General features: G+C 44.2%; 1 protein-coding gene across 3 annotated transcripts in view; it reads left to right on the top strand.

Moving 5' to 3' along the window:
- FBXO16 (F-box protein 16) overlaps positions 1-13,168 on the top strand; it is a 35,789-nt gene extending 22,621 nt beyond the window's left edge. For all 3 annotated transcript variants that reach the window (XM_040698105.2, XM_004935883.5, XM_001234554.6), the window contains 3 exons: positions 5,782-5,887; positions 10,240-10,474; positions 12,956-13,168. In XM_040698105.2, coding sequence (XP_040554039.1) covers positions 5,782-5,887; positions 10,240-10,474; positions 12,956-13,101 — 487 coding nt within the window. In that variant the 3' untranslated portion in view covers positions 13,102-13,168. The remainder of the gene's footprint in view (positions 1-5,781; positions 5,888-10,239; positions 10,475-12,955) is intronic.
- Positions 13,169-16,204: the final 3,036 nt, after the last annotated feature.

The following is a 16,204-nucleotide window of genomic DNA, read 5'->3' as shown; positions in this document are numbered from 1 at the left end:
CAGAATTGCCTGGTCATCAGCTGACAAAAGAAAGCATTTCTGCAACCCAGAGCAAAGTCCTGCACATGGACTTCTTTCCTTTGACATATCTGGCATAATGTATTCTCAGAATCTCAGGTTTGTGGTCAGATTTCAGCAAGCAGTGGCAGGAGCAATAGCGAGGAGGCTGCGGTAGTTGTGTGCAGGAATTTGTCCATTTCTCATTTAAGGCTCTGCCACCTCTCCTTTTCTTTTTTCATAGATATGCTCTCAGCAGTTGCCTCCATTCAGCTGATGTGTAGTAACTTGTGAAACTGTGGTAACATTATCATTAGTCTGAGCCTGGTGTAGACGTAGTGGATTAACTTGACCATTGCCTCCTTCATATATGTGTCCCTGTGAAAAGGACTGCACATTCTCACCCAACTAAAAGCATACAGAGGAGGATATTCCTCTTCCCTGTGCCAACGAAAACTTTGGGAACCACCTAATCCACAATGAATGTATCCAGGTTGTACACTAAGTAAATAACTGATATTGCTGAGATGAGCACTGTGCACAGGAACAATCAAGCCACGAATTACCCTAGCCTAGTGATTATTTGGCTAAGCAGAAGTGCACTTGCATAGGTTCTTTCTCAGTGTGATTAACTTTGCCGGACCCACCGCTCCTCCGGGGTGTTCCACAAAGTTCCCAGTGTCTGAGCAAAAGCCTTTCATGAATCACTTTTTAATCCGCGTCCCCTAGTCCTGGGATACTGCTCTACTTCAAAGAGCTTCCAGCTTCCACCTCACCCTCTTTCTGTGGTGTGTTTCCAAACTCTAGCGTTTTAGGTAGAGTTCTCTGATGCTTTTAACGAAATATTTTGACAAAATGCCTCTTGTTGCAAATAATTGTTCCAGTATTATTTGTCAGTTGTGAAGCATTCCTGCATAGCCCGTTCCAAAGACTTACATGAGGTTTAGGATTCCCATGTGCTGGTCATGAATCAGTGTCAAAAATGGGACTGGCCCTGTTCAAAGAGTTTAGGAGTTGCTTGTTCCAACACTGAGCTGTAGATGCAGCTGACAACCAGATGCAAATGATTCTGAGTTGCTAATCATACAGTAAGCACACTGACTGTTTTCTTCTCCTAAGTAAGATTTGAGCCTCTATCCATTTGTGCAATGGAGGATATTTTAATGCCTAGTGATCTAGCAAATCTGGCTTTTATCTGTAATTACAGAGGATTATAGCAAGGAGAAAAATGAATTCTAAGAGATTTACTTGTTTATCAAGGATCTCCCTTTAATATCACTTAAGCTGAAAGTAATTGCTAGTGTGTAGTCTTGCCTGTAATGACTCTTATTTAGCAATACAGGTGTGTGTTTCAGGTGCTGGCCCAGATACCTGCTCATGTAATCGTGTTTCTGCAGACAGTGTCCCCTCTGCAGCCCCTTCCCAGAAATCCTCCCACTAAGGCTTATATTGCATATTCCATCCTTTCAGCTGCATAGGAACCTGGCCTCCTGCACCTCACCTGCTCCTTATCTGCAGGAGGACTGGTGGGACACCCCATTCCAGGCTTGTGTTTTCCTCCCATGGCGGTGGCAGTGACAGCAAGTAGGCAGCTTGGTCAGAGATCCAAGTGGCCACAAAATGGTAAAGTGCTCAGTGCCTTTCTGTGATGCCAAGCTTTGTTATGTACTGCTGATGAAGGCTGCACTCAGTGAGTATCTAGTCTCCTGAGCAAGGGAAGGTAATGTGAGTGCTGTGCAAGCTGATCCATCATATTGCAGCCTACAGGCTCAGACAGACCCTGCCTGACCAGTGTACAGGGTTGTAAAGTAGAACAGAGAAATGAGATAAAGATCTCTGACCCCCTAGGCTGTGTTAGGTATAGTTATTTTTCAGATTAGATGAATGCTTGGAGCTCACGGGCATAACATCCACTCTTTGTGTAGACTATATGTCAGAAGTAATGAAATCTATGTAAAATGAGATTCCTAAAACAATAGGAGTGATTTCCTAAAATATAGGGTTTTGCAGTGATAGCCTGGGAGAGGCAACGAGTTTTGCTGCAGTCTGAATGCATATAGGGAGGAGCAAGTATTTTCTTGCGGCAGGTTATAAGCATGGGTGAAAAGGTGCAGCAGGACTAGCAGAAACACAGCAGACAGCCAAAGTGACGGCGGAGAACAAATAAGCCATTCTTTCCATCTGTGTTCTGCTGTGTTGAGGAAAGCAGAACTTGTAGAAAATTCTTTGTGAACAAACAAGATTACATCAAAGGAATACCTGACGCCATCATCAAAGAGGTGTGTGAGACTAGTCACTGGCTACTTCTTTGAATCAAAGTCAATCTGCTTAATGTTGGGTTAAATCTTGCAGAATTTAAGAGGTAACAAAAAATTAAAGATTTTCCTAGCTCCTGGAACTGACTAAAGATCTTCTCTATGCTTGCTTTCTGGTCCAAAAAGAGGAGAGAACTCTTCCTGGGCATCATAACAGGGTATCAACTCTGTAGGCAAAATATTGTCATTTAAATGGCAGAGTCATCCTCTGCTTCTCTGTTGGTCTTTGCAGAGAAACCCTCAGCTACAAACTCTCTTCCTCCATTTTAGCACCACACTGCTGTCTACTCATAGCAGAGAATTCCTTTCTTAGCCAAAAACTGAACACGGAAGTGCAACAAGCAGCAGCCAATTCTCACTTACGTAGGAGAGTGGAGCCAAAGGGAATCATAAAATCATAGAATCATACAATGATTTGGGTTGGAAGGGACCTTTAAGCTCATGTAATTCCAACCTCCTGCTCTAGGCAGGGACACCTCCCTCTAGACCAGGTTGCTCACAGCTCCATCCAGCCTGGCCTGGAATGCTTCCATGGAGGGGGCATCCACAGCCTCACTGGACAACCTGTTCAGTGTCTCACCACCCTCACAGTAAAGAATTTCTTCCCAGTATCTTAGGACTCTTAGATGTACTTTGGCCTATGAGACCGTAATTGGGTATTTACTTTTGAATAAGTAAATAAGCACATTTCTGTAGAACAATTTGGTGGGAGTTTTGCCTGGTCAGTGCTGGTGCTTCATGTCAGTGGGAAGAGGAATTATAACACTGTGCCACTGCCAGATAGCACTTGAAAGATGGTAGAATGAGGTTAATTTGCAATCTGGATGATAATTGAGTCTTGACAGGTTTGTTTTGTTTTGGTTTTGTCTTTTTTTTTCTGATGCTTTGCTTTTTTTTGCTGTTTGCTCAGGAAAGCATCAGAAATGGCACCCGAGAACCTCAGTGACAAATATCCCTGTAGCAATAGAGGGGCTGGGACAGTGATCCTGGAGTATGATCAGTACACGTTTCTTGGTTCAGATGGGGAAGTGTGGGAAAAGCTCAGTCCCTGAGCAGTGAAATTAAGAGCAGTGATGAGCAGATGTGTGGCAGAGGGAGTGGCAAGGAGATAGAGGAGAGATACAGACAGGGCTAGAGTTGCAAATTGCCTGGAGGCCTTACCAAAATCAATTGCTAGAGTTATAGTGGTGGCTTTCAGTGCTGCTGCACGTCTGTGAGCAATATATCACAAGGGTGATTTCTGTTTGGTCTGTTTTGTTTTCTGCCTGAATTGTCCAGATAGCTTTTTTAATTGCGTGCAAACAGACCAGCGAGGATGGATTTGTCCCTTTGGGAACATGAAGCAATACCACAAAGGTGAAATGAAGCATTTTTATCTAAAGCCTGGGACCACATGAGCAAATTTTCCCTGGGTTTCTAATTGGAAGGGGGGGGTGGTGACGTTCCTTTCCGGCTGTGCACATCCAGTTCTGCTGGAAGGCATCTGGTGATGGTACTGCTCAGTGCCAATAAATCAAAAGATCTGCCTCCCACTTTATCATGACTAATGAATCCTGATTCTAGCTGAGCACTGGACCCCTGCCAACACTGTGTGCATGTGCCTCGAGAAAGAGCCCAGCTACTTCTCATGACAACAGCTCAGCCAAAATGAAAGCTCCTTCTCCATCCAGCCCTGCCTTCTAGCGCTAATTCAGTCAGATAATTTATGGACATAGGCAGGCTCTAAAAACAGTTGCATATTGTGCTGAAGTGTTTACCCAGTGAGAAAATAATTACTTTCAGTAGTTGTTCTGTCAGCAGCCTAGGCCCAGTTTCTGACAAAAAGGGGCTGGGTTGCATGGGAAGGGCATGATGTTTTGCTGGTCTTCTGCATCCCAACGCCTGTGCCTTGCTTTTCATGCTTCTGAATAGCCAGCCCCATACACACTGCCTGTTAGGCTTGTGGGAATCTAAAACACTCCTTGGGAGAGAAAAGCAGGGTGAGAAGCACTGAGTCCAGCATTGGAGCGAGAGCTGCCGTGCCCTACTCAGCTGTGATGCCATCTTCCTTTGCAGTGTCTTCCTTTCCATCCCCACCGCTCATTGTCCTGACTGTGGGGTGAGATCATGGCAATGTCCTGCTGCAGGGGGATGCTCTGACACCAGGAGCATGGACTTTAGAATAAAGCAGTAGAACTTAAAATCTTAGTTTCAGACCATAAACTCAGGTTTGATAGGATATTGGTATTTCCTCCTAGTGCAAGTGGATCAGCGTGTTTGTTTTCTGAGTGGATGGGCTTATTCCAACACAGCCACTGGACTATAAGGAATGGAGTCAGAGCCACCCCTTAACCTCTTAGAACACTCCCAGCTGTAACAATGAGTGGAGAGCATTCTGTATGCTGACTCTTTTTGGCAGAAGACTGCCTTCTCATCTGAAGATGTCCACATCGTTCCCTATAGTATTTTGGCTTGTATCATCTCTCTCAGATGTTAGTGTTTACAGAGAGATTGCAATTTTCCTCAATTTGCTATTTGAAATCATTTGTCTGATTTGTCTTGGTGGTTTTTGATCTGCAGCTGGTCTGGGACTAGTGAATAACAGACTGCTGCTGACTGCTTGTGAGGATGTGCACGTTATGCAGTGTGGCCCTGCTTCTTTGTTGGATGAGCGTTGCTTTCAGAATGACTTCATGTTCACCATTTGCTTCTTAGCGTGCTTTCCAGGAGCCCAGACATGCTGGTGGTGGAGCTGGGAGGTGAACCCACAGAGCACACAGAGTAGCTGCTTTCAATTGACTGAATCTGTAAACCTAGCTGTGATTTGCAGAATGCGAATGTGGAAGGGGAACAAACACTTTCAAACCAAATGTGTTTATGAACCTGTCCAAAATTCCTAAAAAAAACCTTCTTATAGTACTAACTTTAATCCTGATATTGGAGTAATATGACAACTGGCCATATTCACTTAATTTTCACTCTCTGGAATATGCCTGTTTTGCTTGCTATCATATTAACTTTAATTATAGCTGCAAACAAAATCATGTATATTTGTAAGAAAGTCTACTTGGCTATAGTAAAGATGAATAACTTGTTTAAGGGGAAGTCTTCTAACCGTGTTTATGTTGCAAGTTACATGGACTAAACCAAGAATTCAAACATTATTTAGCTAAACTTCCCTTTCTCTGAATTCCCTTAGGCTGATGTAGCACCAGTTATATGTTTACCCAGTGATGTGTTTATACATCCATAAGCATCAAGGCAAAGACGTGCATTTGAATGCTATGAAGTTATCATAATTTAAAAAATAGCAAGCTCCTCTGAGCCACAGAACTGATTGTGCACTCCTGGTCTGCCTCAGGTACAAGATAAAATGTATGAGCTCAAACCATGTCTTTTCGGGTGGCTTATCATAAGGAATTTTCTTCTTCCCTACCCCAGGGAACCAACTCCATAGCACTTGTTAATAATCTTCTGTTGTACTCTGCAGGAGGAAGAAAGGAGGAGGGAAGACCCCGGACCTTAGCCAGCAGGCAGCTGAGAAAAAAAAGAAAGCAGGTTGTGGATCTAAGAAACTCCAGAAATCAAAATCACTGGTGAGTATCACTGGTTTGTAATTGTATTAGCCACAGTCCGGTGTCAGTTACACCCAGGAATATTTTAGCTCAAAGCATTTACTTAACTTAGGCAACGGTGAAACTTTGCTCCTGACTACAAGCAGGCTGCCAGGCACATGTGCTGCCTATCTGGCCAGCAGCAATAAGGCCATAAGGAGGACACAAAGCATGCCACATCTACCTGCTCCAGGGGCAGTCTCATTGCAGCCCAGACATGGCCCATCTGCTTGCAGTGGGAAAAAGGGACAGCAACTGTCTGTGTGTGATCCTGTTATCTGCTCTTCCTTCACTTTGCATACTGCATGGTATCCTGACAGCCAGTTTCCACTGGATCAGTTCTCTCATGACATTTGCATCTTTCCCCAAAGCTGCTCTTCCATTCCCACAACTTTTGATTATTGCAGTTTGAAATTCTTTTATTACTTTGTTCATTGCACTGAGCCTGGGCAAGCAGCCCTAGGGTCTTAATACTGAGGATTCATTGTGCTTATCGCTGGTAAAATAGGGCATCCTCACATGAAAGGAGTCTTGGGAAGTCAGGCTTCCAGAAAGCATCATGGGTTTAGCTTTTGTAGATAGGGCAGCAAATAAATGCCAGAAGAAAGATGTGCTTGCAAGCGTATCAGGGCTTTTTGCAAACCTGGAAGCATGTTTCCCAAGCAATGAAAGGCAGGGAACAGCATGTGAGTTGAGCCAAAGAAGGTTTACATAAAAAAGAGGCATTGTCTCCAGAGATTGAGAGGCATTCTGCTGACCCATATACAGCCTCTTTGCAAGGAAATAGATTCAGTCAGTGTTAAAGAACAGAAATATTATTTAAGTTATTCAACGCGTGTCTTATAATTTCCATTCTCCAAAGGCTTCCTCTGTAGCCTTTAGATCAGAGAGACCTTACAGTTTCATTCCACCATGGCTTCTCATTTCAGATTTAAAGCTATTTTCTTGTCAGTGTAGAGGTGAAAGGATTTTAGTTCAGGGTAGAAAGAGGTGACTGATTTTTTTCTTTCCTTAGAGTTTAGGAACTTGTTCTAAGTTACTTAACCTGCAGCCCACAACTAGAAGGTGCAAACACCTAGTCAGAGTCCCAGCGTGAAGTCCAAACCCTCTTTCATAAACTCAGCATCAGCTATAAATTGCAGCAGTACATGGTGAAGTTGTGTTTATGCCTGTGTCACTTTCTGTTGGCTGCTCATAGCTTTAGAGACATTATTTTTCCCGTAGCAAATAGTCACCAGGAAGCGTTTAGCTGACACGAAATGGGGGTCTTAAATTCTCTGCCCACAAAAAGCTCTGGGAAGATTCTTAAAGCAACTCATGCTGTCAAGGCCTGCCAGGTCTACCATCCTCACTTGGTGCCTCATAGGCAGTTAGGACAGCCTAACCCAGGGCTAAGTTCCCTACAGCTCTGGTGGTCACAGCTCTGTGGCATGAGCCCAGAACAGAGCTCTGTGTGCTCATGTTATGCAATCTGGATAGCACTATCTTCTTTTTGTGCTAAAATCTGGGGTGGTCTGTGCTGTGTCTTTCCTAGACCTTTATATTGCAAATTCTCTCGAGCAGTACAAATTTCAGCAGAAGAGCTGTGTTCCTCATCCTCTTTAGGTATTGCAGTGTATAATCCTGCTGTTTCACTGACCATTAATGAGTACAGAGCTACATGACAATAAAAGTTAGGTAACAAGAGGCTAATGCATAGAAAAAAGAATATATAACTCACTAGGAATCATCCAGAATTAATTTCCATTTATTATTAGGGAAATCTTGTTGAAATTAAGACCTGTGAAAAGACTCTTACTTAATCGATTCCAAATAAAGAAGCTTAATATTCAAACCTTTTAGTAAATCCTTGAAAGAAGAAGAGAATATGATGAAAGAATAAGTGCCCCAAGCAAACAAACATCAAGTCAAATTAAAGTGAAGCTCTTAAATAGATCAATGATTCAAGTGTAGAAAGCAGATGAGAATAAAATATATTACAGCCAACAATGAAGATGTGAAAAGGGCCATTATACAGAGCTCTGAGCTCAGGAGGCTGCACAGCAACACACCAAAATAGAAGAAACATGTAATTAAAGTGATGACCTGAATCCGCTGGCTCCAGCTTTGCATGGGGTGAATCAGGTCTCCTCCTCGTAAACTTGTGGTGTTTTGGAGTTTATTAGTAATCGTGGAAATAGTAGCATAAAATGTGACCAGGCTCACACTTAATTTACAATAAATTAAAGTGAATTATCTAAATTACTTTAAATAATGTGTTACAATAAATTAAGTTAATTAGGTCTCCGAACTAAGGGCTGCTTTCCTTCTTACGAGTATGCATGCAACCACTGTATCTCTACAGTGGGATGGGAATGCCTGCTCTGTCTTTATGGAGGGAAATACCTTACACTGCAGACAAGTATAGTTTCATTGTTAATCATCTCTTTCAGCACTTTGCTGGATCAAGGCTCTGTGGCTTGTCTACACCACCTTGAGCAGCTACTGCCCCAGTGCTGTACAAAGCAAAGTGAAGAAAGGCTCAGTGACTCAGCTGAGCTTTTGGCAGGCTGGGCATGGAAACCAGATCCCCTTGTTTTGGGCCACTGTTTCATCCCTCCTGTTCTTTCTGATGTGGAGCTGTGCTGCCCTGCTGTGATTCCCCAGTGCTGACCCTACAGGTCCCCTCACAGGTGGCAGTGCTGCCACATCAGTGTCCTTTACGAGGCATGGGGCTCTTCCCTGGAGGACTTCCCATAAGGAGTTTTCTGCAGCTTTCAGCAAAACAGGAAGCATCATGCCAAATCCTCCCTAGATGTCAAAAAGCACAGATACTTTATTAGAAAAGTACAAATCCATCACATTGATGCTTCTGACAGCTTTGCAAATGACTGCAATGTCAGCAATTAGAGGCTGGTTTTGCCTTTCAGGCTGCCTGCTTGTTTCTGTTTGGGAGACTGCTCCACCCTCCCAGCTGTTCTTGAATTACTGACTTATTTTTAGTGCTTACAAAATAACATCTTTTTGACAGGATCAGTCATTCTTGCCTCACTGCCTAAGGTAATAAGATTGCAGCATCTGAAGTCAGGAATAAATTATCCAATGACAGATACACAGGGAATTGGTGTTTGGCGGATGGATCACGTATACATTATGTGGGTATATCACAGATGAAGATCCAGGGCTCTTGGCACTGTGACACAGTCCTGTCCAGTGTATATTTACGTCACCTATATTCTGCAAACCTCATTTTGAGTGTTATTAATTCATCCAGGAAATCCTGTTGAACCACTTGTGAGTACTCCTGAGCGTGAAAATATTTGGGAAATTGAAACTCAGTTTATATATGTCACTCTAATTTGAAGGCATGGCCTGGCTTTGATACTCTTTGTCCATCTATCCCTTTTAACTCTAAAACAGAACCACCCAGGACACAAGAGCTGAACAGCAAGGTGCACTCAGATCTGTGCTGCAGCTGCTACTGCTTCTTTGGTATCGTGCTTTTCTCACTAGGACAGAAAAACTGCAGCAGTTTGCATCACACCGTCTCTGTTACACGTTAAGTACTGCTGAGAACCTGGACCATCTTAGGCAGTTGTATAATCACCTGCCTTTCTTCAGGCTGATATCCAAAAGTTGCTGGATTGCTTATTTATTGTCAGGCAATTAGGCATGAAGCGCCATATATTGCTGCTGCTGCCAATCCAAACAGTGGAAAGGGGAAACAGGTGGGCAGGAAGTGCAGAACATTTCCATTTCAAAACCATTTTGCTATGGACACTAATTTCTCATTCTGCACAACTGCAGATATTGCTTTGTAATGAGTTTCAGTGTAAATGTTTGATTTTGTTGACATTGGTTCGCTATTGGTACCAAATAATTTGTAGCAGTTCTAAAAAGCCAAAGCTGTTGGTCTGAGCAACTGTGTTTTTGAATATTTGGGATCTTTCTCAATGAAAAAATCACTATGTTGTTAAGATTCCTTTTCTGCTTAACTTTTATAGTGTTTAGAAAAGCACTCATTGAGCAGCACGTTAAGATAAACTTCATCCTTTCCACTGTGACACTTCAAACAGCAAGCAAGACTGGGATTAGTTACAGCCATAAGCACAGGGGAGAATTTGTGCATTAAGAAATGAGTCAATCTGGAGAATTAATTAATGTAGGTATGGCTTTACTAGCATCAATTTCTAATTGGATCCTTTTGTCCTTAAGGTAAACCTAGGTAAGAACACAAGTTGCTGCAGTGTTATGCTTGTATCATCGTTATGAGTATCATTTATAGTTTAAAGTTTTCAACAGACTCCAACGTTTTCAGCCCCTCTGTTAGGATACTTTATGTCTTCTCTTCCTAGCTGTCACTTACTGAAGATCCTGGCTTGACTCAAAAACCACCAGTTCGCTCCAGCTGGGCCACTCCTCAGTCCATTGGAAACCTGCCCTGCAGAGAAGCAGCAAAGACCTTCACCCAGAGCTCCCAGTGCAATGCTGGGATACGACCTGTGCCTGCTCGAGCTCCAGTGCCAAAACCACATGCAAGAGAAAAGAAAGACTTCACAGAGACGACCACCGTGTCTCCATGTCAGTATGGTATGTGTGCTCTGTGAAAGCTATTGCAGAGGTTGATAACACTCAGATTTTGTGCACAGAGGGAAGGAGATAGAACTGTGGAGGTATGTCTGTACGTGAAGGAGAAGGCAGTCATTCTGAATGGTGGGAATCCTGATGATGGTAATTTGCTGCCTCACTAGAAAGTATGCATCATTATACATCATGCAGTACACGTTCTATCCAGGTCTTGCACCTGTGTTGTGGCAATCCCCGCTATCAGTACAGGCTGGAGGATGAAGGGATAGAGCACAGCCCTGCCAAATATGACTTACTGGTATTGATGGATGGCAGCTGGGCTTGAGCCAGCACTGTGCCCATGCAGACCAGAAAGCCAACCATATAATGGGCTGCATCCAAGGCAGCATAGCCAGCAGGGTGAGGATTCTGCCCCTGTATACTGTGCTGGTGAGACCTCACTGCATCTACATGTGGAAACCTTATTACAGGAGAGATGTGGGCCTCTGGAGTGCATCCCAGAGGAGGGCCCCTAAAATGATCCCAAGCATGGAACACCTCTCCTGTGAGGACATGTTGAGAGATTGTGGGCTTTTCAGTCTGGAGAAATGAAGGCTTCGGGGAGACCTGAGAACAGCCTTTCGATTTCTAATGGGGGGCTGTATGAAAGGGGACAGGCTCTTTAGCAGGGAGTGTTGTGATAGGACAGGGGGGAATGGTTTTAAGCTAATAAAGGGGAGGTTTAGACTGGATATAAGGAAAATATTTTTACAGTGAGGGTAGAGGAGCACTGGCAAAGTTTGTCCAAAGAGGCACTGGGTGCTCCGTCCCTGGAGACACTCAGGGTCAGGATGGATGGGGCTGTGAGCACCTGAGCGAGCTGTAGGTATCCCTGTTTACTGCAGAGGAGTTGGACTAGATGACCCTTAAAGGTCCCTCCCAACTCAAAAGATAGGATGATTCTGAGATATCTAGCACTTGCTAGGCTCACCTGTCTGTCATGACTGTCATCTTGGCGTTGAACACTGTCACAGGCTTCACAAGGGTGTAACTCACTGATATTCACTAACAGAGCAAGAGATCTTACAGCATCAATGGCAGTGAGCTCAGTACAGAGTCCATGAACTCTGCCATGCCCTGGACAGATGCCAGGAAGAACTGCTACTGAGCATTTAGAAAATTAGGGGATAAAGCAGTCAACTCCAGGGGCACAACAGCTGAGAATGCAGCTGATCTATGAAGGCCTTCCAAAAATAAGGAGGCACACTGACACTGTCAAAACCAGTTTCATGCCATTTTAGTCTAGGGCTGCCTTGGGCATTTATTCACTGAGACCTCATCTTTCAATATACCCAGAATCTCCATATAGGGAAGAACTCATAAAGCTTAGGCTAGAGGATTGCAGTCCCTAGTATGAAGCTTCCACAGGAATACAACATTCATATTAACTAGGGTCCTCATCCTGAACTGCATGAACAGAGCCTTAGGAAGGCTTCAAGCAGGACTGGGGCCAAGTTAAGAAGAGCTAAGCATAGGTCTGGGCCTTGGCTGTGTTATTGGCTTCCACCCTGCATTCCAGGAGGCACTGAGAAGTATCTCTTACATCTGGGAACCAATCTACAACTGCTAAGATGTGGTTTATTGTTGTCAGAAAGGATGTGGAGCATGAAATACGGGGAACTTCTGCAGGGATGTGGCTACCCAGTGATTCTTAAGGATTCCAGATGAGTGGAGAATGGAGCACATAGGGACGTGCAGCATCCTGCCTGATCTCTGTGTCTTTTACATGATAAGAAATGTTAAAACTGTGCACGAGGGAAGGGCTTTGGGTATCAGGGAGCAGGCAAAAATGCAAGCTCCCTATAAACACTATTGCTGTAGTATAGAAACTGCTGAGGTAAATGAGCCTGAGGGATTGCATTTGGATTACAAATAATTTGTTAGGCAATACTTGCTGTGGATAGAAATGGCTACGTTTTACACTTCACTCCTAAGGGAGAAGCAGGAATATATTTATTGATATAATATAGATACAATATAGTGATTTAATAGCAACAAGATTTGAGATGGCTGGATACACTTGATTATTGACTGCACAGAGGGAAGAGTTAAACACATATACAGGAGACCCTTCCCTTGAATCACAAAGTTCAGAGAGGAGCCTCTTTCTTTCTAAACTCCTTGAACCACAGAGGTAAGGAGCCTAGGTGTGGCTGGATCCACTCCTCGTCCCAGACTTGGTCAATGGTTTATGTGAGGAGGCTCTCCCATTTGCGGGTTGTCAGAAAGGTGAGCAGGAAAAGTAAAGACGTTTCAACATGATTATTTTCTCTGTAATGAGATGACAAAGGAAAACAGTCCATTCAATCCAGATTTGTAGAAGTATTTGAGATATTAAATGCTACTAAAATGCCAAGGTTTGGATTGTGTACTTAAATATGTTTAAAATCTGAAATGTCTGGATAAATCAGTGACTGATTCTCATGTTTTTCCTCCTTCATTTAGCCTCTCCACAACGTGAGGCTCAGCCTGGGCTCATTCCTCCATCAAATAATGATCTGGTACAGGCTAAGGAAGGATCTGGAGCATCCATCTCAGTGGAACGGAAGCTTATCTGCCTGGATGGGGGAGACAACAGCAATGTTGCCTGAGTCATAGACTTTCATGTCTATGACTTTTCACTATACCACGCAAATAAATAGGCATGCAAGACCTACATCCATTCTCACTTATCTCTCCAAAAGAAAACTCGACTGCCTTGCTGCCAGTTTTGATGTTGGAGCAATGGCTTTGTACTTTTTTGGAACAGCAGCACCTGGTGTGATGCCTCCTGCCTGCCTTTAGGTCTCCTGGTCCAAGCTGCAGCAAAGTCAAATGTTTACCTGATGTGCTTTTCACCCTGGCTTCATGCTGCTGGTGCTATAATTCTTAATTTCTTTGGGGTATGTTGTTTCTGCAGAATTCACCTAGGCTTTTGAAAACCCTTTTGCAGGTGCTTACTAGAGCTGCTGGACACTAAGCTTGCCCGTGTGTCACTGGGACATCGTGGAGCACATCCTATGGCGTGAGCTGCTTTGTACTGCTCTCTCAATGAATTACAGATGCTGCCTGTCTGTGGGCAGTGAGGGGACTGTTGAGGACGAGTGAGGACTACTGGCCACTACCAGCCACCTGGGTGATGTGAACTGTATCCCCTCACAGAGTTAATGGTTTACAACCAATATTAATGTCCTCCTTTAGTTGTAACCTGCAGCCCCTACCAAATCATCTGGACTGAAGAAAGCACCACCCACCATCTACCACCACCATCAAATCCTACCCTCTGGATTACAGCATTGCACAGGGCACTGCGTGGGGAACTGGCACTGGTTTACTTATTTGCAGCATTATTTCCCACAATTAAGAAAATATAGCAAACAGCAGTTTTTAATGATAAGGGGACCGAATGCATAGCAACGGTAACTTACTGCCTTATCATAACCCAGACAGAGCTTGAGAGCTTGCAGAGCCTGAGAGCTTGCTCAGTCTAAGCTCTTCACCTCAGAAATGATTACCTGAAATATGAACATGCAGCTGGCAATCAGCTCTTATGTCATCAATTATGCAAGAGAACAGAGTGACTAACTTAGATTAAGACAGCTAACTTTTGGCTATGTTAAATTAGGTAGGGTGAATCCCACCCAAAGCATTCGTCAGCCACTCGCTGGTATTGCAGATCTCTCCTCACAAGTCTTTTCCCACAGAAAACCAAGTTAAAGACTGCTTCACAGATGTTTATGGCTTCTTAAGTCCAAACAGTAATACCAGCTCCCTTTTTGTCTCGGGCACTGTGAAGTTTCCTGGGGCAGCAGTTCAGTGCTTTGTTACAAACAGCAAATGGCCGTGCAAGGAAATGATGTAAACCTCCATCAATGGTGTTTCTTTTCTCACCAGTGAGCACACTCGTTGGAAATGTCATGTTCCCAGGGTCTGACAAGTGTTTGAGCTGAATGCTCAAGCACTGCTGCAGCGAATCATGCCTCTCGAGTGCTCACTATAAGCTCAGGCTTCTCCAATTGATAACACTTTTGTATTTATGATATTGTAAAATAACTAAGAGTAACATTCTCCAGGAAGCTGCCAAGCCAAGTGGTCCATCCCTGGACTAACAACAGACCTGTATTAAGCCTGGATGTAACTTCTACCAATGATGGAGTTGGACTCTGATCCTTCAGGGTCCCTTCCAACTCAAGATATTCTGTGGTATTAGAATAAAATATATGTACTTACAACGTACTTTACAAACATTCCTGAGGTGGCACAATAGGTCAGGCTGTGAAACACACAGAAAAGAGAAAGCGTTCTCCACCTGCCTGTGCTGCTGTGCTGCTGCCTGGCCTCAGGCAGCCCTATCACCTTCCGTGCCCTGGGCTGCAGATCTGCACAGGCAGATGGTATTTACCCCCTTCATAATGCGTTTCAAGATATTCTGATAAGGAATTACTAAACAAGAACAGAGGAAAGCTGTTATGCCTGTGCCCTTCCTTGTAGATGCACATTTCCCTGCACTGATTGGTATTTCCAGATCCGGTACCACTCTGATTAGCCCAGTGTTTGATTAAATAATTGAAAGCACCTTCTAAACCCTAGAGGCCAATGAATCAGCGTTGCTGCATCTGAATTCCACCAGTACAAGCAAGATCAGAATGTGAGCCCTAGGCCCTGCTCACATGTGGGGAACAAACCCAAACACGCCGGCCTTCCCTTACCCAAGGTTTATCATCTATTTCTGCCAAAAACTCCACCTGAATTTACCTCATGCTCCTTGCCGGGAGCAATGGCAGCGTTTGGTACTGTAGTTTGGCTTTGTAGCCAAAACAAAGCTTTCCTAATTTTTGCTCTTCCGAGCTAAAGAAACAGCTTTGTTTGGGAGGAGGAATATGTACAGCTGAAGATGATAGGAGCTGCAGGTTGGGAGCACAGTCAGATTAAAACAGGACTTTAGGAAACATCCAGTTTGTGTGGTAGCCCCAAAGCCAAAGATGAGTGAACGTGACCAGACAGCTGAGCCTCAGAGGCAGCAATAGGGCTCTAACAGGCTGAGAGATGGCTACAGAAAGCGTGGAGACCTCAGGGCGAATGGAGAGCTGCTGCTGATAGCAGGTAATTGCACGATAAAAAGTTGCTGTAATAGGTGGATGAAGCTGATAACAGATGGAGAACGCAGCTCCCTTCACGTATCATAGAATCATAGAATGGTAGGATCGGAAGGGACCTTAAAGCCCACCCAGTCCCAACGCTGCCATGGGCTGGCTGCCCCCCACCAGCCCAGGCTGCCCAGGACCCCATCCAGCCTGGCCTCACACACCCCCAGGGACAAGTCATCTTTTCTGGGCAGCCTGTGCCACTGCCTTACCACCTTCTGGGTGAAACATGTCCCCCCAGCAACTAACCTAAATCTCTTTTAGTTTAAAACCATTCCCCACGTCCTTCCATGTAACAAGGGGATGGGGAGGTGAGTAGTTGGAGTTGTGTTGGTGGCTCTGTGAGCTAAGGGAAGGGAGAGGACTATGAGAATCAGCTTGAAATCAATCTCCTGTCCCTGCCAGCATGCTTAAGCTGATCACCTTACCGTTTGTATAGCACAGACATCCTACCTGTTGCGTGTTCATGGCCTCTTGAACAAGAGACATCCTATGCTGTCTTCAGATAACTGCTGTAGTGTGTGCACCGCCAAGTAATTTTTAGGAAGGAATTGCTTTCATGACAACCCTT

This window comes from Gallus gallus, chromosome 3 (assembly GCF_016699485.2).
Source record: "Gallus gallus isolate bGalGal1 chromosome 3, bGalGal1.mat.broiler.GRCg7b, whole genome shotgun sequence".
Classification (NCBI taxonomy): Eukaryota; Metazoa; Chordata; class Aves; order Galliformes; family Phasianidae; genus Gallus; species Gallus gallus.
Note: the sequence above shows the minus strand (reverse complement) of the source record. Positions and strands in the feature narration are given on the sequence as shown.